We start from the raw sequence: 22,724 nt of genomic DNA, 5'->3' as shown, positions 1-22,724 counted from the left end.
AGCTTTGTCCTGCTTGAAATAGTTTTCGCAGTTCTTCAGATCTGCTTCTCTTGGAAGTGCCTATTTTTAAAATCCAGTGTAGAAAATCAAGATACTAGCTACTTGTGGCTGTCCAGAAGGATCCTTTAAAGAGGATTACTTTTTTAAATATTCACAGAGGATCTGGTGTTGCTGGCTCTTCTCCCTTATTCAGCATAAGGATGAAAGGCTGGTCCCAGCTGAATGTCCCTAGCTGCCTTTTTCATATATTTCTTGAATGGCCTGTTGGACTCAAGTTTCTTTGCCGTTAGTAGCCAATGAGAAAATTGCTGAGTAACTTGGTTTATCTTCTCCAGTATTTACTTACATTATTCCTTTGTACATCAGATCAATACTTAATGAGATCTGTCTTGCGTGGATCAGGAGACTATCCCTTGTTTCCTAACTAGACCAGCCCTGTGGATCAGTACCTTCATATCCTTTAGCCTGCATGATTTCCCTTTATACCAGCATTTATTGCATCCACAAGTTCATATTTTACAGTTATTGCTTCTCTTTTTACTATTTGCTGCTTGTCAGAAACGTTCAGCAAATGTCCAAGCCAGCTTATCATCCTGACATTTAGTAAATGATGGAACAGTCTCCCTGGGGTGGTAGATGAAACCACATCACTTCACTCTTGTAAAACTAGGGTATAACAAAACATCATGAAATCCTGCATCGGTTGTGGGGTGGTGATTAGAGTAAGTAAAAGGTGGTAGGTATGTTCCATGGCCGATTTCTATGACTCTTCTGATTATTGTCAAGTGACTTTGAAATGGTGAGTAAAAATGGACAGGCCGGAGAGACCTCTGTGTGGAATATTTCTCTCTCATGTTCTTAGAGGCAGTGATGTGCAGGTACGGTTTGGTAGGCTGGTGTGCATAGATCACATCCATTACTCTTCAGTTTCTAGACAGTTGCCAATTTACTCCTGATTAGGAGAAGCCTCTCCTGCAGAGGCTTCATAGTGGTCTGCATATTCTTAAGCTTTCCTATACTGTAGGAGTTTCTGGCTGCTGTCAGATAATGGACTAATTACGTTTCAGTCCAATGCTAGTGAATAAGAAACTGAAAAGGAGAAAGGATGAAGGACTTAGTGCCATGAAGATCTGAATTACGTAGTTTCATGGATTTGGAAGGGGATCCGTATTCAGAGTAGGTGAACCAGTCTGGTTAAGACGTGGGCATGCACTTCTCCCTGGGATCTCCCCTTCAAGACACTCTCCTCACCCCAATACTCAGCTCCCACAGTTTTATTCAAGTTTCTCTCCTGGTGTGATGGGTAAATGAATCTATCCTGGCTTGGCAATATGAACAGACTTTTCTTGTGGGGAGATTTCTGGTGTTCGCTGGTTTTGCTTGGGCTAAAATAGCATTGAGTTCAGGTCTTCCCTTGTGGGCACTTCAATTTACAGTTTCTAGGTAAACCTGGGGGTCCTGGGAGGAGGAAGCCTTGCTAACGTTTTTGATGATAAATGCCAGAGTGCTGTCTGTGGGAGCCTGGGGAGCTGGGAGATCCCTTGTTATGTTGGGGATCCTGTGCGTTGGTAGGAAGAAAAGGAGAGAACCACTTTTTCCCTGTTTGCTTTGCCCCCTTCATCAAGTTCACTCTTCCCTGGCCAGACGGAGTCTCCAGCATCAACCATGTCCCAGCCACCAGCCATGTCCACTGCTATTCATGGCCACACTGCCCCAGATGTGAGGGCATCCCCGCACAGGACACAGCCGCCGGTGGCCCCCACCCTGCAGCCCTGGCTGATGGCTCTTTGTACTCCGCTGAATTATCTCTTTCTCCAGAAACAGCTGCCAGGCAGGATCTGCCTTTAGCTGATGAACATGCTTGGGCCTCTCCAGCTGGATCCATTCTTTTTCTCCTCTGTTTCCCCAAGTTCATTCCTTTTGTGTTGCTCTTCCTTCCCCAGCCTTTACGTCTTCCTGCTCCATTTTTAAAAATCTCTCCTTCTCTCCTTCTTGTGGGTGCCAGTGAGTTTACTTTACTATTTTTTTTTAGTTTTGTTTTTTAATTCCTCTTCTACTGCCTTCCTTTTTGCCCATCTCTCCTTCCTGTCCCTGCCCAGGCTTTCCTGCCCCTCTCTCTAGGAAGGATGCTTTTCTGGTGCTGATTGATGGCCCATTAGAAGAAGATTAACAGGTGGAGGCTTGACTAGAGAAACAGATGTCAGGGAGGGAAGGAGAGACGGGGGAACGGGTGACCTTTTCCACAAGCGAGATGCAAGCATGGCTTTTCAAACATCAATTGCTCCCTATGACAGCACAAGAGAGAACGTGTGGACAGCAGAGAGGAGGATAATCCACCATCGTAGCCTGTTGCTTTTTTACATTGCTCATTCTCACTGACATAATCATTTGATTCAAGCTGAAATTGGCATCTCTGTTTAGCATATGGACCTCATGTTCCCAGCAAGCATCATTACTGCCTGGCTCTCCGTGAAGTGATCTTCATCTCTCCCTTCCCGTGTGCACTTGCTCGTTCTTTCTCTCTCTTCACTCTTATCTCCTCTCCTCTCACCCTCATTTTCAGGATGGTTTTGTTATTCAAATGTAATTATGGATGGAAATTGAGCCATCTCCCCTTTTTTGATTTTAAAGAAATGGACTGTTTCAATAAAAATCTGCAAAGAGAAGTGCAAGAAATTAGCAAAGGGCATGGGAAGCCACAGATGTGAGGAGCAGTTGCCAGTCCATTTGCTCACCTGGGAGGATCTGGGCCCCTGGGGGTCCCAGAGCAGGAGTCAAAGCACCCCCCGCTTCAGGGGGAGGGTCAGGCCCAGACTGCGTTCCTCCCTCGCTTCACTTTCCACTAGATGAATAAGTAACAGGCACAGCCAACCCAAAGGCTTCAGAAAAACAGCAATTTTGCAGTCTTCAGGGAAAGACTGTGACTCTCCATCCTATAGTGCACACTAATAGTGAGTTCACGGTAAAAATATTGGCTCTGACGTGCAGGGACTCACTTTTTTGCTTCCGCAGTGCCAGGGGTGTCTGTCCTCTCTTGCCCCGAACAACAGGCTTTTGCAGTTTTCTTGTTCCCTGCCATTTTACGTGATACTTAAAAGAGTGGCCTGGTGGCCAGGCATAGCCCAGAGAAACGTGCAGGAAGAGGGGAGTCTTCAGCTGCCTTTTCAGCACAGGTATCCAAATAGTGAGAGCAGTGGTGTCTGCTAGCACAGAGCCTGGGTCAGACTCACCTCAGAGGCTTGGAGCTGGGGCTTAGTGGTGCAGTAGGTTAAACATCAAATGCGTAACCTTGTCTGAGCTGTGACGTACCTGGCCCAAGGTAAACATGGAAATTTGGGACCATGGTAGTCACCCTGGGCTATGTATGTGTGTGTCTGAGTACATGCAAACATGGGCAGGTTTGCGCATGTGTTGCCCCTCATGCTTCTGACTTTGTTTGAGACCTTGCTGTTTGGCCTGGTCCACTCCCAGTCCCTGCATGAGAGGTGCTTTGAGCAGATGAGTCCATCCTAAATTCAGTGCGGGAAATGCCTGCATTTCACAGGGGATGGCAAGATCCTGGCATCCCTCATCAATGACATCAGCGCAACCTCTGTCTCCTTCTGAAGCAACGTTTCATCATTCCTGAGGAAACGGTCTAGACCCTTTCCTGACCTTGTCAGAGAAGTTTCCAAGGCTGCACACACTGAAGAAAAAGTCATTAATTCAGAAAACAAAAGGAGGAGTAATTTAATTTGCTCAGACTTGTTCCACTGATGGAGTCATTAAAACACTTTCTCTCATACGCACAAACACATCAGTCTCTGCTGGAGAAAGCTGTACCAAGGGCCTGAAAGATGTGCCAGAGATTCAACAGACAAAAATGCCTGGGACAGGGTCAGATTGCCTTTTTTTTTTCTTTTTTTTTTTTTTTTTGTTTCCTTATTGTCTTTCAACACAGTCATCTTGTGTCATCCCTGGGGTGTTTCACCTTGTGCATCTGCTTTTCTCTTCTTGCTGTCCATTTCTCACTTTTCCTCACCCTGTCCTGCTCTTCCTGTCCCTTACAGGTAGGTGTTAACAGCATGCCCCTCCTCACTGTTGTCCTATCCATCCAGTCTGATATTCACTCAGGTAATTATTGAGACCACTCTGAGGACAGAGGCATGAGAAAAGATTGCTGGAGCAAGACGGAAAACTAATGCATACCAAGGATTTGGTGGAGAATGGGGGACAGAAAAATGGGGAAGGGAAAAAATAGAGGGGAAAGGGGCAGAGAAGTGCAGTGAGGTTTAGAGGAAGATGGGGAACTGTTTTCATATCATTCAAATGTTTTCAAAATTTCAGCAAAAAATGGTGGCAGCTACATGTGGAATTCTCAGAGGAAGAAACCCTTGAAGAAAGAGGTTCACCACAGATCATCCACTTTTGTACTGCTTCAAAAAATACCCAAATTCTTTGCACAAAATGAAGCATCCTTTAGCTGGGGGACCACGGTATGGAGCGGGATGTGGGAGACACTCGGTCAGCCTTGGCTGTGCAAATAGCTGTGGGGCTCCTGATCACATCTAGTAAGAGAATTTGTTAGGGACATAATTTGTGATGAAGGTAGTAAATGTGTAAAGGAATTGGAGTGCAAGTGGCTCTATCCAGCTCCACTCTAATCACTCTACAAAGCCTGTCCCCTGTGAATGGTGGCACCTTATTTCCCATAATTTCAGGACTCTCTCAGTTCTGACTCTCTGAATTTGCCTTTTCTCCAGCCAGAGGAATTGACCAACATCTTGGAGATCAGCAACGTTGTCTTTACAAGCATGTTTGCCTTGGAGATGATCCTGAAACTTGCTGCTTTTGGTCTCTTTGATTACCTCCGCAACCCCTACAATATCTTTGACAGTATCATCGTCATCATCAGGTGACAAGGGCCTTGGGGATCAACTGAAATGCACATAGAAAAGAGTACCACAGAGCTTGCATGTTTTCATGTGCCTTTTCAAAAACAATTTAGCAGCTATACTAGGAGAAGCTGAGCTGATGCACAAGGCCAAAGACTGGGAGACCAAGATGTCTTTTCCCAACAGTTGGCAACCCTAGGCAAGCTGCATAGCATTTCTGCCCCTCTGTCCTCTCCTCTGTAGAATGGAGGCAATTGCGATTGCCTTGTAAGTCAACAACAAATATTAGCTGTGAAATATTTTAAAAATGCACAAATTAAGGATGCTACAAAGGTTTAACGTGTGATAGAATAACTTCCCTTGCTGGAATTTAATGCTGCAATCCTTTCCGCATTCCTACAACATGCAGTGCCGTGTTCATGTTCTTAAGGGAGAAATGCAGCTTTCTACACATAAGTATAAGCCTATAGTATATACTTCTAATTATATCTTACTCAAACAGATTTTCTCTCTGACGCCTTTATACTTGCTGCCAATGCAGAGGTGAAAATTTGGATTAGCATTGTTGTTCCTCTCTCTCTCTTCGGTTTGTTCACTTGTCTTTCATTTTGTCCCTTGTACTCCCCGTGCCTCTCTGGGCCACAGCATCTGGGAGATCATCGGCCAGTCGGACGGGGGCCTCTCTGTACTGAGGACTTTCCGTCTCCTGCGGGTGCTGAAGCTGGTGCGTTTCATGCCTGCTCTGCGCCGCCAGCTTGTGGTGCTGATGAAGACTATGGATAATGTAGCCACCTTCTGCATGCTTCTCATGCTCTTCATCTTTATATTCAGGTGAGGAGGCAGTTAGTAGCCTCGCATTGTTTTGGAGAGGCGTTGCATGGCTCATGTGGACAAGCACTTCAGAGCATGATTGCATGACTCGTCTTGCCCATTGTCCTAGGCTCGGGCAGCACTGAGAAACGTTTATTTGTTCATAAGGGCTGAGGTTACTGCTGCCCTGAATTGGGTTCAGCAGCTGAAGATGTGTCCTGGATGGGGTGGAGAAATACTGCCACCAAATGCACATGTTGAGCAAAATGTCCCATCGCAGGACAGGTGAAGTCTCTTGGTAACCAACATTGGCTGCAGCAGCAGTTCAGCCTGGAGGCTGACTGACAGAAGGGTGGCAAGAAACAACCAAGAAAGTCTGTCGGTGCATGCCACGGATGCAGTAGTATGGAGATGAAGAAAAATGAGAGCAAACAAGAACTGTGGAGAGAGCAGATGTGAAAGACAGGTTGGAGGGAATGCGTGAGCTCTGAGGCAGTACAAATGGAAAGCGGGTTTTTTTGGTGAGCTATAGGGGTGCAATACACAGCTCCTTCTTCACAGATAGGTCCCAGTTATCTGGCTGTGGTGTTCTATCCCTCGATCCCGTGGTGGATTAATAATCCATTAGATTGTTGGGAGGAAAAGAGAACGACTCTGATGAGCTCGTTGTGGTGGCACCATCTCCACTTCTTGTCCCAACAGCATCCTGGGAATGCACATCTTTGGTTGCAAGTTCAGCCTCAGGACAGACACAGGAGATACAGTTCCCGACCGGAAGAATTTTGACTCCCTGCTGTGGGCCATCGTCACCGTCTTCCAGGTGAGCCCACTTTACTCTCTACGGGTGGACCAGGGCAAAGTGGAGGGGATCAGGAGATGCTTTTTCTCATTGCGGAGCATTTCGCTCACTCCTGACGGCACAAAAGGCTCTGGTGTGTGATGTTTGGAGGAAGAACAATTGCATGTTGTGACCAAATGACTGGTGTATCTCTCGGTGCTCCTTCCTTCCTAGGAAACAGTTTGCAAAGGTCACTCCTGTTGTGGCAACTCCCGTGTTTAACACTATCACCTCAGTACATGACTGCCCTCATGGTCGTTCTTGTTTCTTCTTGCTCAGCTAACGTTATCAGGGCAGCACCACAGCTGGACAGTGACAGTGGGCAGTGGGGGTGTGGTTATGGGGAAGTTAAGAGGCCTGATGTGGTCCTGATGTGTATCCTTTCCCTGTCCTTTTCTGAGAATCCCCTTCTTGTCCTTCCTTCCTGTTTATGTGGCATCTGCTCCTGGTTGCAGATCCTAACCCAGGAGGACTGGAATGTTGTGCTCTATAATGGCATGGCCTCCACGTCACCATGGGCATCCCTCTACTTTGTGGCTCTCATGACGTTTGGCAATTATGTACTCTTCAACCTGCTGGTGGCCATTCTCGTGGAGGGGTTCCAGGCTGAGGTGAGTTGCCACCTAGGCTTCATCAGGAGGAGGGATAGAGGTGCTTAAAAGGGGACCTTTGAGACACTTTGAGGGTACTGGAGTGGAGGACTCCCAAAGTATCACACCTCTGTCATTTCCCTTGTTAAGTTCAGGGTGGGCTTCATTTAAAAAAAAAAAAAAAAAAAAAGACAGTGTTAATCCTTGCGAGGAAAGAAACAAGGCCACTGGAAGGGGGTTCACAATTTCCATCCTATGCAACAGACCCTACTCTGCTAGGGTGAGTCCTTTGCCCCTCCAAAAGCAAGAATACAGTACATGAGTCATCCCAGGTCACACGAGACTCTTTCCAGTGAGTAAATCCTGGCTGCCAAGGAGGATTTTACAGTTATTCCAGCAATGAAAGACAAGAACAAATGGTCTTTTCTGTTTATGAGTTCCCAACTTCTAAATTTGTGTGTTCCAGGGTGATGCCAACCGGTCATACTCAGATGAAGATCAGAGTTCATCAAACATGGAGGAGTTAGATCAGTTCCAAGAGGTCCAGGAAGGCTCGGGTACAGTAGCTCAAACAGCCTCATTTGCTTATCTCCCATTGCTGTTTAGTGAGAAATCTGAAAGCAGATTCTGCAGAAAATTCAATCCCATCTCCAAGAACTTAACGGTTTTCATTTTGAACTTTATGCTAGTTTGTGGTATTATCTGTGGAAAAACGGAGCCACGTTGGCATCCTGAGGAAAGCGATAGCTAAGGGGAGCAGTTCTTGAATGACCTACAGAATGGCAACTAGGACTGAGAAGTGAGACTGTCTCTGCCTAGCTCAGGGGCACCAACCCTTTCAGGAACGCTGTGTCCAAATCTTGGACCCACATTTGGATAGGGAATACCAACACATTAAAAAGAACTTGGACAAATCTGGAAGTCTTGCCTCGTAGTGAGAGGCTAATGAAGCTTAGAGAAACCAGAAAAGTGGCTTGATCACACAGTCTGTAAGTGCCAACCATAAGGAGACATTTCTGATGGTAGATGGCTCTTTAATTGAGCAGAAAAAAGCATAATGAGATTGTAAAGGTTGGAAGCTGAAGCTAGACAAATTCAGACTGAAAAAAAAGCCACATACTTTTAAGGAAAGATAATTAACTGTTGGAACAGTCTGCCTACAAACTACCGGGTAAGGTCTCCACGCGTCGAAGTCTTTCCTTGAAGACTGCAAGTCTTTCTACAAGAGGTATTATACTTCAGACAGGACTTGGTGGCAGGGAGCAGCAAGAGTAGCTTGTTCTGCAATGGGTGGTGAGCCAAGAGCTGAGGGGAAGGGACAGCCAGGTAGGAGGGCAGGGACCACACCGACAAAGGCACTGTGCTTGCACAAGGTGAGCAGAGCAGGTCCACTGACACTCACCAAGGTCAGCAAATGGTTCGGCAATGGCCCGGCAAGTCCACAGTGGTGAGGAAGGTCTGAGGTCAAGCCAAGAAGACCAGTCAGCAAGATAAGATCAGGATCAGCAAGCTGCAAGGACAAGCACAAGCACACTCACAGCATAACCCAGACAAGGACCACAGGCATAGGTGTCTGAGCTTATATGCAGCTCCCACAGCAAGGAGCAGTGGCTCCGGTATTGGCTTGTCAGAGCTTACTTTGAATGTAGGCAGCCAAACCCCTAGGAGGGCAGATGGCAAAGAGGTTACGGAGCCTGTTGGTACGCTCACGGCTGTGACACTGTGTGCAGGTGAGGACATGTGGCCTTCATTATGCAATAGGTCAAACAAAAATGATTGTTCCAGTCCTTTCAGGCATTGAAATCCAGTACCTTATCCCCTCCATCCATCCTGACAAATGCTGATGGTTGTCCACAGTAACATAACCCTCAAAGGTGTCCTGGATCTTCAAGGTCAACAATCAGTCATTGGAAGAGGCCAAGTGTAGTAGGATAGATTGGGATGAAGAGTGTGATTGCAGGAATGTAAAGGTGACCCCAGTATCTGGATGGCAGTGGGTCTCCCCACATCTTAGTCTCTTCCTCAGTGTCTCAGCCTGACTGCTTTAAATAGCCAGCCTGATGGTCGGCGGTATTTGTTCAGACCTGAAGATGCAGGTGTCTGTTCTTCACATGCAGAAGCCCACTCTCCTCCCCTTTGCTGCCAGGGGCCAGCTTCTTGCTCTGCCTGTCAGCCTGAGTCTGCCTGACCAGCTCCCTGCTCGTCTGTCTGGCCCCAAGGCGAGCTGCCATCAGTTTTGGGGACTGCGGAGAGTACATCAGAGTCTTCCCAGCTTGCACTGCTTTTGCCACAACACACTAAATCAGAAGAAATTGATGTTGATTAATGCTTAACAGCTAGTACTCTTTTAACTGCTGCTAACATGCTAAACAGCTTAGACACTGAAACAGTCACTGGATAGTGAGGAACCCACTTTCTTCTTTTGTCTTTTTTCCTCTTTCTGAATCTTCCCACCCAGATCCCAAGCTCTGTGCAATTCCTGTGACACCTAATGGGCACTTGGACCCATCCTTGCCTTCTTCCAACCCACCAGTGGCTGCTGGGGGGGTCACAAACTCTTCACGCAACTCCCTGCAGCCTGACCAGATCCGTGTTGCTGTTGGCTCCCGGAAGAGCAGCGTGATGTCCCTGGGAAGAATGACCTATGACCAGCGGTCCCTGGTGAGTGAATGAGTAGAAATGTGTGTCGTACCCTTCTTTTGAAGTCCAAGCAGTCTGTTGTCTTTCTGCCATCATCTGTGGATTGCTGTGGAGGATTGCACTGCTGCTGTAGGCTTCTAACACAAGCACATTGCCTGTCTTTAGGAAGCCAGGTCAGTTCACGCTATTTATCTAAATTTCCAGGTTATTGATGACTGTTTCCAGGGTATTGCTCTATATTCCATTGAGCGTGAGATTCAGCTCTTTTACATTCTTCTGGTATGACAGAGGGAATACCAAGGAGACAGTCTCCCTCTTAGAGTGAAACATGTTTTGTCCTATTGCCCTTTTCTTGTTTTCCTAGGGCACAGGACACAAAATGATGCTCTGAGTGAATTAAGAGCATAGGAATATCTGGCTGATGCCACAGCTGCCAAGTCCCATAACAGATGGGTTTTCTGGAAGCTTTTGTAACAATGAAGGGAGAAACCTTGACTTGGAGCTCCCCACAGCAGGTCCTGCTGCCCCTTAGCACTTCCCCAAGCGCTGCTGGCTGTCCAGCCAATGCATCTCAGATCTGTCCACCTTGTAACATCATCTTCTGGGCTTTCTACCCGCTGACACACACAGCTTTGGAGGCGTGCATCGGTGCTAAAAGGGTTCATGCCCCTGTTATTTCTAAACAGGGAGAGCTGGCAGTCACATACTACATGATAAGTTGCTGATGTAGTTGGACTAGACTGTAACCTTTTTCTCTCATTTCTTCCTTTTACTAAGGCTGTACTCAAAGGTGGTATGTCAGATTATCCATCACCCTGTACCTTGTGTTATCCTTTACCCCAGGGCAGCATAAAAAGCTGCCAATCAGATTTTTTGAGAGCTTTATTCTTCCTTTGTGCTGGTGTAAGTAACAACATCAGGCATCTGGCCTTTGGCTTTATCATTTACCTTCCCCGTAAGTGCTTTGCACACAGATGGTGCTATAAAGTAATCACAGCCAACACCGTTTCTAACTCATTATCAACTTATTGTCAGATTTACAGAGATAGCTGCTAAATTCCCACCATGCAACTTCCTCAACGGCTGAAAAATGGCAACCTCCTGCCTTAGGGGCCCAGGGAGAAGTCTGTGATCTGAAATAGGATCACATGCTCCCTCCTTGTGCCCGGAGTCACTGAGTCCCCATCCCGCTCTCTTACAGTCCAGTTCCCGCAGTTCCCACTATGGAGCCTGGGGCCGCAGCGGGGCCTGGGGGAGCCGTCGCTCCAGCTGGAACAGCCTGGCCCGGGGACACAGCCTGAAGCACAAACCTCCCTCTGCCGAGCACGAATCCCTCCTGTCTGGAGAGAGGCACAGGGCGGCGGATGGGGAGTCGGACGGGACAGGAAGGGTGTTTCATCACCGCCGGACACTTTCCCTGGACAACAAAGGCTCCTGTGACCTGCTGGAGTTGGCCTCGGTGCCATCCGGCCACAGAGTGACCCGTAAACTGGGAGCAGCATCTGGGGCCAGTGAGCATCAAGACTGCAATGGCAAAATGCCCAGTATTGCCAAGGAGATCTTCCCAAAGATGAACAACCGCAAGGAACGGGGAGAGGATGATGAGGAGATAGATTACGTGAGTACTTGGTGCAGGGAACCTGGGGTTACACACCACAGTGCTGTGGGAAACCCCAAATCCATCCTCAAATTGCAGTCTCCCTGTCATGTGGATGGGAGGGCTTGCAAAGGTGCTTAAAGTACAGCTGGGGGACAACATTGAACGCAGATGGGACCTTCTAGGTCCAGACAAGCTCAAACCACATTGTTAGGCTGCCTGCAAGGCAGTCGTACAGGCAGATGGTGGGAGGAAGGTGGATGGGAGGCAGGTGCATGGTCATTCAGGGGCTGTTATTTCGGAGGAGTGCAGCCAGTGGTTTCTGTGGGTTAGGAAAGGTCAGGCTGTGCGAGCAGCGAGAGCTTTGCATGGGGAACATCCGCAGATCAGAGCAGGAAGCACGGGCACAAGAGACAAGGCAAGGGAACTTTGCGGTGCCAGCCTGGGAGACCGCAATGCCCGATCTGTGAGAGGATCAAAGGGTGGAAAAAGTGGAGGGAGGGTCAGTAGAAATTTGAACAGACGTATATGCTGTATGAAATTAAATCACTTCCAAGCCCAAGTGCCAACAGAAGGCCTTCTGTCCTGGCCTCTCATTTAGCTGAGGTAGCGAGGAAACACTGTCCTCATGTAACAGAGCCACTCCAACAGCTCTGAGAAGGCATCATGGACAACATCCTGCTCTAGAAAAGCGCCAGCAGTTTTACTGGTAATGATCTGGGGAGGAAACCAGATGCCAAGAGGTAAGCCAGCCCTGGCAAAGCAGCTCCTACGTCCTCTTCAGTGGCTTGTTGCTCTTTGAGTCCATTTCCTTGTTCAGGGGCTTAAATAAAGGCAGGTAGTGCACCTGGGGAACTGCAGCTAGTGGTGTTTTGGGGTCAGATGTAAAAGGAAGAGTGACTCTCTCAGGCAAGTGGGAAGGTAACCAGCGGCACTTGCTTCTGCTGCGTCCCTCCAGAGCCTGTGCTTTCGCATCCGGAAGATGATGGAAGTCTATAAGCCAGACTGGTGTGAGTTACGGGAAGACTGGTCCATATATCTCTTCTCTCCACAAAACAGGTTTGTGCAGTTTTTGACGTGAGAGGGGTCAGATTTTGTTGCCGTGCTGGCCACTTTCCCTGAGCTGCATGTTGGGTTGTGACTTTAAACTTAGCAGCTGGGAATGTATTTTGTCTCCTCCATCTCCCCTTCTACTGCCAAACAAAATTGCTCTTCCTTGATTCTGGAGATGAAAGGAAGGATGAGAAACCTAAATAACTATTGTGATTTTTCCCCCCTTTGGAGCATCCTATTTTCTTTTGTGTAATCATAAATATTTATAGCAAAGCAAGGCGGGGAATACTAACATTAACCCAAAAAGGAGAAGGAATATATTATTAACGACTCCATACTACTGATAGTTCCTCCCCTGGTACCAGAACAGTCTCTCCATTTAATTTTCAGTCCCAGTATCAACTTATCATTAGTCATATCACACCTTTTAGGACAAAGTTAGAATTCGTCTTCCCTGAAAAAAAAGACATTTGGGATAAATTCTTCCTGCTAAAGGGATCTTCCCACCAGTAGAAAATCTCCATTTACCCCAGCCAACAGTATTCTCACCCATGTGCGTTGCCCCTTGAAAAGAAGGGGGTTTCAATACGACTCATGAGGGACAGCTCTTTGCTCTGTGTGACATTTATGCTAATGGACACAGTGTCTTTCAGAGCAGACAGAAGTGTGGTCCCCATGACTGCCAACCTACCTGCCTCTCCCAATTGCCCTAGGGTGGTACTAAGTATGAGTTTGGGAGGAAAACAGAAACTCAGCCTCTTCTCTACAGGGCAAGAGAGGAGCATAGAGCTATAATGGTTAGGAAACCACTCTGGCACTGGTGTAATGGATGAAGATTCATCTCCTTGTTCTGCACTTGCTCTGCTCCAGGTTCCCTGTGTGACCATGGGGCACCCTGGGATATTGCCATGGCAAGTGACATTAGTATCAGTGGAAGGAAAGCTGCTATGTCAGAGCTCAGTTTTGGCCAGATTTCTCAATTCTCTGTCCTCACAGCTCCTAATCTTGCTCTGTCCAAGGCACGGATGCTTACTGGAACTCTCTTGCAGGTTTCGTCTCCTCTGCCAAACCATCATTGCTCACAAGCTCTTTGACTACGTTGTGCTGGCCTTCATCTTCCTGAACTGCATCACCATTGCCCTGGAGAGACCACAGATTGAACACAGAAGCACGGTGAGCACCATTTCCTCCCACCTGCTTTTTAGCAAAACCTCTGTGACAGAGGTTTGTAAGCATTCCTGACACTGGTATGACCTCTGGAAAGGACTTCAGCATTAAACACCAACTCCCACTCATCCATTCAAATGCACAAGTATTCACATGGTGTGCTTCCCCTTCAGGGTCTTATAATGGGGCAATCCACTTTATAATGCCGTAATCCTAGTTTCCTCCCTCTTGGAAAGTAAGAGACTCCCCCCAGGCACCTGCAGTTAAGAGATGATAGGCAAAAGGGACAGGGACTGGGGACTAAAAGGTAGAAGTAACTTCTATTCTGTAGGAATGGCATGTCATCATAGCATCATAGAATGGTTGGCGTTGGAAGGGACCTTAAAGATCATCTAGTTCCAACCCCAGTGTCACGGGCAGGGACACCTCCCACTAGACCAGGTTGCTCAAAGCCCCGTCCAGCCTGGTTTTACATCATTCACGTGTGCTGCTTTTTAGCTGCCTTGGAGATGGCTCAAGCTGGCAAGTGAAATGGCTTTTTCTGCATGTCTGCCTTAGCTGACCCCCAGACTCTACTGCACTTACACACAATCCAGTGGTCAGTGCTCAGCAGCCCTTCGTGAAGGAGTCTCAGGTCAGCGCAGCAGGTCAGAACAGAGCAACACTGGCAGAACAGGGCAGAGAGTGCCTTGAAACTAGATTTGCAGGATGCATTGCAAATCCCATCCACTGTGCTCTTGTGGAGTTGCGTAGGGTCCTGTCCCAGCTGTGGCATAGGGCTGATTCAAGGTGTATGAGCTAAAAGCTGCCCACCACTGACCTTTGCGAAGGGCACCTCTCTTATTTCCCCAACTTTCAGGCCCTTCACAGGAAATCAAAAGATATTAAGTTCAGCAGAAGGGCCTGATGGGCGTAACAAGAAGTCAAGATACATTTAAGGCCTTTCTCTGTTTTTTCTAGGAGAGAATCTTTCTCACTGTGTCCAACTACATTTTCACAGCAATTTTTGTAGCTGAGATGACACTGAAGGTAAGTTACTGGAGATGAACAGCTCAGAGCCTTTTTCTGGTGTCAGGAACAACATGGTTCATGTTTGCTCAGCACCCTTCTAAAATCTCTCCATCTTTCCAGTGTGACAGTCCCTCCCTATACCTTGGTAAAGGCAGATACTGCCTGGGCTTGAGTCCCCTCTTGTCAGGCATGGAGGGGATGCTTATCCAAGGCTTTAAATCCAAAGGGATCTTAGTATCCCGGAGGAATAGCTGGCCTTCAGGTATGGATTTTGTAATGATGTCAAATGTCCATTCCCTTTCTCTTAGCGCAAGAATGGGGAAATAACAACAATATTAATAACATGCTCTTAGTTGAGATAATTATTCAGTAAGTGTCTAAGTACTTGGCACCAATAGGGAAATCTTGGTTTTCCCCTCTTGTGATTGGGAAAAAGTCCCAAACTGGGTACAGACAGTCTCAAAACTGAACTGAAACCTTCTTGAATTCATACCTAAATTATGGCCATGATTTGCAGGGTGTTCAGCTCTCCTCAAGACCAGCAATGTCTGTAGCACCTGCTGGTGTTGAGAACTGCTCAGAATCAAACCACTCCCTCAGGAGGCAAAGTATGGGTTTTCGTGCCCGATTTTACCTCCCAGGTGATCTCTGGACTGGGAGACTTGCCTCAGATCTGTGATATGGCAGGGAAAGGTTTCCTGCATGTTCCCTGCAGTGTCCTGTTGCTCAGGGAGGCAGCGGAAAGGTGAGAAGTCACCATGGCCTTGTGACTACTTTCTGGAGTTGTGTGCCAGCCCTTTCCCCAAAGACATTTTCCTTCGTAGCCTTCCAGGTGAAAGGAAAAGATGACGAGATGACACTTCAGTGTCACATGGAGTTGATAACTGTTCCCCATCCTCCCCCTCTCCCACAGCTGCCCTTTGCCAGGCAACATGGTGGGGAGACATTTAACCCCCTCTCCTCTCCCCTCTCTTGCAGGTGGTCTCTCTAGGCCTGTATTTTGGGGATCAGGCTTATCTCCGCAGCAGCTGGAATATCTTGGATGGCTTCTTGGTCTTCGTGTCTCTCATTGACATCGTGGTCTCGGTGGCCTCTGCTGGTGGCGCCAAGATCCTGGGGGTGCTGCGGGTTCTCCGGCTGCTGCGCACCTTACGTCCCCTCCGGTCAGAGCCCCACCGAGCCTTGCTCGGCCCCCTCTTCCCACTGGGTCCCCCAAGGAAGGGTCCCAGAGTCAGATACCACTGTGCCAGCCAAAGCATGGTCTTTGATAAGCCATAAGCCACAGGGAGGTTCCCCTTAGCCATGTGGCTCTGGAGGTACCTCATCAGACAACCAATCCATGGGATGGAAGAGGCTTTTTGATCACAGGAGAGTGATCCCCACTGATGGGTCATTGCACAGGGAGACCAGGGGTCTGCTGCTGCTGAAAATGCTTAGCTTAGGCCAAAAATCCCTGCCCTGTCCCTCTGTCAGCCCTCCCCTTCCTTCCCTTCCAGAGTCATCAGCCGAGCCCCTGGCCTGAAGTTGGTGGTGGAGACACTCATTTCTTCCCTCAAGCCCATAGGAAACATTGTCCTCATCTGCTGCGCTTTCTTCATCATCTTTGGCATCCTGGGGGTGCAGGTAAGTTGTTACTGCCCATAAAACAGCCCTGGTGCCCCCACCCCTAACACAGGCACCCATACCCCCAGGTGCTACAACAGGCACAGGGAATCAAGCAGAGCAGGAGGGACAAGCAAGCCAGGAAATTTTCTGCACCTGCCCTCCTCCATGAGCTGTCTCCCACCACAATGTCCCTACAGCCCTTGGCAAGGACAGCCAGGTGCTCGGCGAGTGCAGGCATTGCTGGATGTGCGAGACAGGAGGCAACGCTCACACCTGGCAAGAGTTGGATCAGGGTTTGGGTCAGCGTCACAGGGAGAGCCCAGGGCTGGCGTAGCGCAGGGCTCGCTGGGCACATCCATGTCACACCACAAGGGCAAGCAGCTTAGCACCTGAACCCTGCCTCCAGTCAGCTGTGTTTCTCCCCCTCACTCTGAGCCCTTAAATCCACCCACAACCTTCTTTTATTTTTTTATTTAATCCTCTTTATTTTTGGCTGTTGCATTGCAGAGGAGCAAGGGCGTGGGCGTTACTTCCATCTCAGGGAATGTGCTATACTTAGTCTGCTCTCACGCATCTGTACAAATGCACAACCCAGTACCTTCCATATGGGGAAAGGAGCCCTGGGCAGAAGAGCCACAGCAGTGCAGTGCAGCTTTGTGAAAAAAGCATCAAAGAAGCAGGGGATGCTTTTTCTGGTTCTTTACCCTCAGACGAGATCTTTTCCCATCAGCTCTCTCAGTAACTGGGAAGCAGGGAGGGGAGATTACTCCTGGGGACGGAGTAGAAGATTTTTTGTCCTTTTGGGACAGTGGCTCTAATTGCATGCAAAAAGGCTGCCCTAAAGGCTGTCAGATGGTAAGGGCCTACAGTCACTGCTGGCCTGGGACAATGGAAGAGGCTGAAAAGCCACGTGTGGGTTTACAAGGGTGGCCCTGACTCCTTATCAGTGTTTGAGCCTGTGCTCCACGTCGTGTTGGTGGTCCTCCCAACCTGTCATGCTCCACCTGGCTTGCAGTCCTGCAGCCCACCCAACGTCTCGGGAGCTTCTGCGCATCCCAGGGAGTGTGGGGAGCCCTGTGGGGAAAGGGGCTGATGGGGTCACTCCCCTCCTGCAGCTCTTCAAGGGCAAGTTCTACCACTGCCTGGGAGTTGACATCAGGAACATCACCAACCGGTCTGACTGCGTGGCCGCCAACTACAAGTGGGTGCACCACAAGTATAACTTCGACAACCTGGGACAGGTGAGTGTGTCCACAGCCCCTTTCTGTGATGGGAATCCAGCACGGGGTTTGTCTCCTCCTATAAGTAGCCCTCCCTGTGGCACAGATGCGGTGCCTGGAAATCTGGTCCCTGGGCCAAGGGGCGGTTATTTGGCATGGGTATCCATGCAGAAGCTGTGTCACTAGTGGGTCGGTATCGGGATGCAGGTGAAAGAAAAGCGGTGGCAGCAGAGAGCTTGATTTTTTTCCTGCCACAAAGCAGATGTTCTTCACAACCTCTTTCCTGTGGTGGGTCTGGCTGCACATGGCTTCCTGTCCCCTCCTCCCTCTCCTCCACGGGGGAAGGACACGGTTTTGATGTGTGCAGAAACACAGGCAGGAAGAGTGTTTCAGTGCTGTGTGTGTTAGAGCATAAACCCACAATTTTTTTTCCCAGCCTGCCAGATGCACCTGCTCCACATCTGCCTTTGCTTTGTATGTTGCAGGCTCTGATGTCCCTCTTTGTTCTGGCTTCCAAGGATGGCTGGGTCAATATTATGTATAATGGACTAGATGCTGTGGCTGTTGACCAGCAGGTATGAAGAATTCCTTGTGAAAGGACCTTTTTGACTTTCCTCGGGCTAGTAAGGCAGAAACATGCTTTAACATTCTGCTTCAGATACCTCCCTCAAACTAAGAGTTCCTTCCAGGGCCCTTCTGAATCCTTGCTCACCTATTTCAAGGGGGCAGGGGCATGCCTGGTCCATTCAGGGAGGTGCAGCTGTGGCTGTGCAGTGTGCATCTGTATTAATTCTCACCCCCTACTCAGTTTGGATCTCACAGCAAGCCTTTATCTATTTGCAATGACAGAGGAACAATGCCATGTGCCTTTCTGGGCATGCTGGCTCCCTCCTGGCCCACAGATGGCTATTTTAATACCCTGTAAAGCAGGTACTGTTGGGCTGCTGCCCACTGCATCCATATTCTTCTACTGCTAAGGCAATGACCTTGATAGTGTCCATTGTAGGCACCTGCCATGGGATGCAGTACCACCGCCTTGAACCTCAGGGATGATGCTCCATTTACCTCTGCAGCTCTGCACAAGGTGCACCGCTGTTGGATTTGTATGCTTTTTGTCAGGAGCCCCAGTCAAAGTCAGGGCCTCCTTTCTCTCTGAGCCTGAATGACAATTCTCTTCTGCTCTCATTGCCCTTTTGGTGGTGTGTGGATGTGGTCTGTACTCGCCCTCGAGCCAAAGGTGTTCCTGGTGCCTGGACCACTCATTTTACCACATACTGGTGTTGTACATAGGCTAGAGAGTTGGGTGAAGAGGAACTTAATGAAGTTCAACAAAGGCAACTGTAGGGTCCTGCTCTTGGGGAGGAGGCCCATGCACCAGTACAGGGTAGGGCTTGACCTGCTGTAAAGCAGCTTTGTAGAGAGGGACCTGGGAGTCCTGGTGGACAACAAGTTGACCATGAGCCAGCAATGTGCCCTTGTGTCCAAGAAGGACAATGGTATCTTGGGGTGCATTAAATACAGCATGGCCAGCAGGTCGAGGGAGGTCATCCTTCCCCTCTACTCTGCCCTGGTGAGGCCACATCTGGAGCGTCTTGTCCAATTCTGGGCTCCCCAGTTCAAGAAAAACAAGGAACTACTGGAGAGAGTCCAGCGGAGGGCTATGAAGATCATCAGGGGACTGGAGCATCTCTCTTATGAGGAGAAGCTGAGAGACCTGGGTCTATTTATCCTGGAGAAGAGAAGACTGAGAGGGGATGTCATCAATGCTTATAAATATCTAAACGGTGGGTGTCAAGAGGACAGGGCCAGACTCTTTTCAGTGGTGCCCAGCGACAGGACAAGGGGCAACGGGCACAAACTGGAACACAGGAAATTCCATATGAAGATAAGGAAAAACTTCCTTACTTTGAGGGTGGGAGAGCACTGGAACAGGCTGCCCAGAGAGGTTGTGGAGTCTCCTCTGGAGATATTCAAAACCCGCCTGGATGCGTTCCTGTGCAACCTGCTCTAGGTGACCCTGCTCTGGCAGGGGGGTTGGACTAGATGATCTCTGAAGGTCCCTTCCAACCCCTGCCATTCTGTGATTCTGTATTTGACCTGCGGCTGGGGTTTGCCTGAATTGTGGATGATGCTGTGTCCTTGACTCCCAACCACTCCACCAACCGCCAGCTGATGCTGAAATCCAGTTAGGCAATTACAAACTGCCTTGCCTGTAGCCCCAGCTCTTCCCAGCCCACTCCCCTAATTTCCATAACCCCTCCCCATCTCCCCAGCAGCCAGTCACCATGGCAGGTCCCACCCCCTTCATTTCCATACCAGTACACATCCATCCAATTGACTGCCTCTGTTCTCCCTCCTCCTCCAGCCAGTGACCAACAACAACCCCTGGATGCTCCTCTACTTCATCTCCTTCCTCCTCATTGTCAGCTTCTTTGTGCTCAACATGTTCGTGGGGGTGGTGGTGGAGAACTTTCACAAGTGCCGGCAGCACCAGGAGGCTGAGGAGGCACGCCGGCGGGAGGAGAAGCGCCTGCGCCGCCTGGAGAAGAAGCGAAGGAGTAAGGCACAGCCTAAGTGTTTGGTCGGTTCGTAGGCCAAGGTTTTCTGAGAAAAACCTTCTCCTCTTCTTTTTCTTTCCCAACGGACTGGTCTCCAAAATGCATTGCTTGTGGCTGCGCTCTCAGCCTTCCTCCCCGCGCCACTGCCGTGTCACTACACACATCACCAGGGCGGTCTGGGGAAGAGGGGTGGCTGATGAGGTCTGTTGGGACTCCAGAGAAGCCACTGGGGTTTTAGCACCCTGCCTCTCAGGAGATTACCTGTATCAAAAGTACCCCTGTGCACGTGCTGGCGTGCACTGTTGACACAGGATGTGCACGCATTGGTACACCTCCTGGGCTTGGGATAGTCCCACCTGGGCTTCCCGCAACCCAGATGGTGTTTGGGGAAGATGTGGACAGACCACAAAACATCCTTTGTGTTTAAACCCAAATTTAAAGAAGAGGGAGGGGAAAAAAAAAAAAGAGGAAGACCCCTGTGTTTGGTTCCTGGCGCTTTCCATCAATGTTGTGGTGTCACTCCTTGGGGTCCCAGACCCTCTGGGGTGAAGCAAGCCCTCTTCCCGGTGTTTCTGTCCTCTTCTGTATTACCTTTAGACAAAAATTGCAAAAGCATACCTGCCCCTGGAAATCATCCCTACTACCCCAGACTGATGGTTTTCTTCCATTCACAGCCTGTGGGCATGCTTTCCCTTCCTCTGCTCCAGTTTTTCCCTCTCTTCTGTGACACCCCGGGGCCTCTCCTGGAACCATCTGCTCCCTTTTATCATTTGCGATCTTAATTTGTCGAGGCATGAAATGCTGATTTAGCACCATTCCACAAACATAGACTAACAGATTTTCTTTCTAGCATTCCTTTCCTTCTCTTTTTTCTACTTATTTTTCCCCACTTCTACTTTCCTCTTTTTTGCTTTTTTTCCCCTCCTTCCTATGTCCCCTATCTTTTATCTGTCCTTTTCGGTTCTTTCTCTCTCCCACGTCATTCCCTTTTCTTTCAACACCTATCACCACTTTTATGCCTGCTCCCTCCTCAGTGTTTCTTACCCATTTCTCTCTTTCTTCCAATTTCTTCCTAATTCTGCCCATCTCCCTCTTTCCACTGAAGAGGCGCAGCGTTTGCCGTACTATGCTACCTACTGCCCCATACGCCTCCTTATTCATTCGGTCTGCACCAGCCACTACCTGGACATCTTCATCACTTTCATCATCTGCCTCAACGTGGTCACTATGTCCTTGGAGCACTACAACCAACCTGTGGTGAGTGAGATCACGGAGATAAGCCCTGCCTCTAGTCATTATGTTATCTTTCTACAGCTTTTTGATGACCACTGCCCACCAGAATAGGTAGGATACTTGAATGCCTCTAAAAAGTATCATTAAAGTGTTGCAAGAGTTAATGTAGTAGGCAAAGTTATGTGAAGAGTTTCGTATATATCCAGAAAGGTAGCCCCTACTCAGACACTTGTTATCCATTAAAATCAATAGAGATAAAGTATTTCGGTAAGAGTCGGGCCTCTAGAAAGCACAGTGCGATTAAGTCTGTGTGCTTTATATTATTAAATGGGTATGTGGGTCACCCAAATTTAGCTACCTGGTCTGATTATATGTTCCCCTGGATCCTAACAGGAGGAGTGATGGAAACAGCATTTTCCTGTGAGCTTCAGGCTTTGCATCAGTTTTCCAAATGTCAGTTCAATTCTCCTGCCATAAGGCCTAAGCTGAGAGGACTAGAGTAGCTGGTTGTTTGTCATGGGATGGGATGTCTACCAAACCACCTTTTTTGCATAAGAGAAGCTGCAGAGCCAAAGCACTGAGCAGAGCCTCTCAGCTGCAGGGGCTGATTCCCAGCAAAGGGCCTTGAAGGCAAAATAAGGTCTATACTTTGGTTGGGGAAGACCAGGTACCTCTTAGTATTCCTGGCAAAGCTCTAGATGCCTCTGATGGAAAAAAAGTATGCTGCACATATCAAAGGAGCTTTCTGCCTCCATATGTAGACAAAGCATTCATCATGACACCTGCCTGGTGGCATTTCATTTTTCTCTTCAGGAGACCCTTGGTTGAGGTGATGGCCCGTGTGCCTATGCAGATGCCATCCAAGGTAGCTCATGCTTTGATCAGGAACTGAATCTGTCTGTCCTCATTCAAATCCACTGCCAGTCTCCTCTGTTTCTTGCCCATCTTGCCCTTGAGATGGTGCCTAGTTTTACTCTGCAGGAACTCTCAACCTTTATCTGTTGTCATCCTCGTGTCAGGCCTTTGTTCCTGAAGAAGTCATTTGTCTTCCTCACTCCTCAGCTCCTTCCCCGGGAATGCAGGTCCAGCCATGCCAGCCTGCTGTCAGGCTCTGCTAAAGAATCTTGCCAAAGCTCTTCAAACCCTTCCAGTACAAAGTGCTACCATTTGCCTGCCCCAGACCATGGCACAGAGGGGTTCTCTCCCATTAGGGATAACACATGTCCACAAATGGAATAACCTTCGTGCCTCACTTCTGATTGATAGCTGTGCCAGTGCCATTAACATGGTGGCATCTAGGTGGCATGGGCTACTGGCAGAGGAGCAGGCTGGTGGTACTTGGTGGATTATTCCTGCAACAGCTGCCTCCCTGTTTTGCTGAGCAGTACAGGAGAAAGGAGCAATAAGTGATCCCGAGAACAGCATGGGGCAGAGCGGCCAGCTCATGGTTGCCCTTAGTAGGTAGCCTCCACATTCAAGTAGGTAGGAGGCATGGGACAGCTCCCCTACCTCCTAATGAACTCCCGGC

General features: G+C 48.7%; 1 protein-coding gene across 4 annotated transcripts in view; it reads left to right on the top strand.

Moving 5' to 3' along the window:
* Nucleotides 1–22,724, top strand: part of CACNA1I (calcium voltage-gated channel subunit alpha1 I) — a 187,236-nt gene that overhangs the window by 140,672 nt on the left and 23,840 nt on the right. For all 4 annotated transcript variants that reach the window (XM_074578472.1, XM_074578492.1, XM_074578481.1 and 1 more), the window contains 16 exons: nucleotides 4,743–4,894; nucleotides 5,520–5,705; nucleotides 6,387–6,504; nucleotides 6,978–7,133; nucleotides 7,579–7,669; nucleotides 9,571–9,773; nucleotides 10,954–11,370; nucleotides 12,308–12,408; nucleotides 13,452–13,575; nucleotides 14,530–14,598; nucleotides 15,559–15,743; nucleotides 16,077–16,203; nucleotides 17,301–17,426; nucleotides 17,891–17,980; nucleotides 19,771–19,963; nucleotides 21,069–21,220. In XM_074578472.1, coding sequence (XP_074434573.1) covers nucleotides 4,743–4,894; nucleotides 5,520–5,705; nucleotides 6,387–6,504; nucleotides 6,978–7,133; nucleotides 7,579–7,669; nucleotides 9,571–9,773; nucleotides 10,954–11,370; nucleotides 12,308–12,408; nucleotides 13,452–13,575; nucleotides 14,530–14,598; nucleotides 15,559–15,743; nucleotides 16,077–16,203; nucleotides 17,301–17,426; nucleotides 17,891–17,980; nucleotides 19,771–19,963; nucleotides 21,069–21,220 — 2,490 coding nt within the window. The remainder of the gene's footprint in view (nucleotides 1–4,742; nucleotides 4,895–5,519; nucleotides 5,706–6,386; nucleotides 6,505–6,977; nucleotides 7,134–7,578; nucleotides 7,670–9,570; nucleotides 9,774–10,953; nucleotides 11,371–12,307; nucleotides 12,409–13,451; nucleotides 13,576–14,529; nucleotides 14,599–15,558; nucleotides 15,744–16,076; nucleotides 16,204–17,300; nucleotides 17,427–17,890; nucleotides 17,981–19,770; nucleotides 19,964–21,068; nucleotides 21,221–22,724) is intronic.

Source organism: Larus michahellis, chromosome 1 (assembly GCF_964199755.1).
Source record: "Larus michahellis chromosome 1, bLarMic1.1, whole genome shotgun sequence".
Classification (NCBI taxonomy): domain Eukaryota; kingdom Metazoa; phylum Chordata; class Aves; order Charadriiformes; family Laridae; genus Larus; species Larus michahellis.
This window is presented reverse-complemented; position numbering and strand designations above follow the sequence as displayed.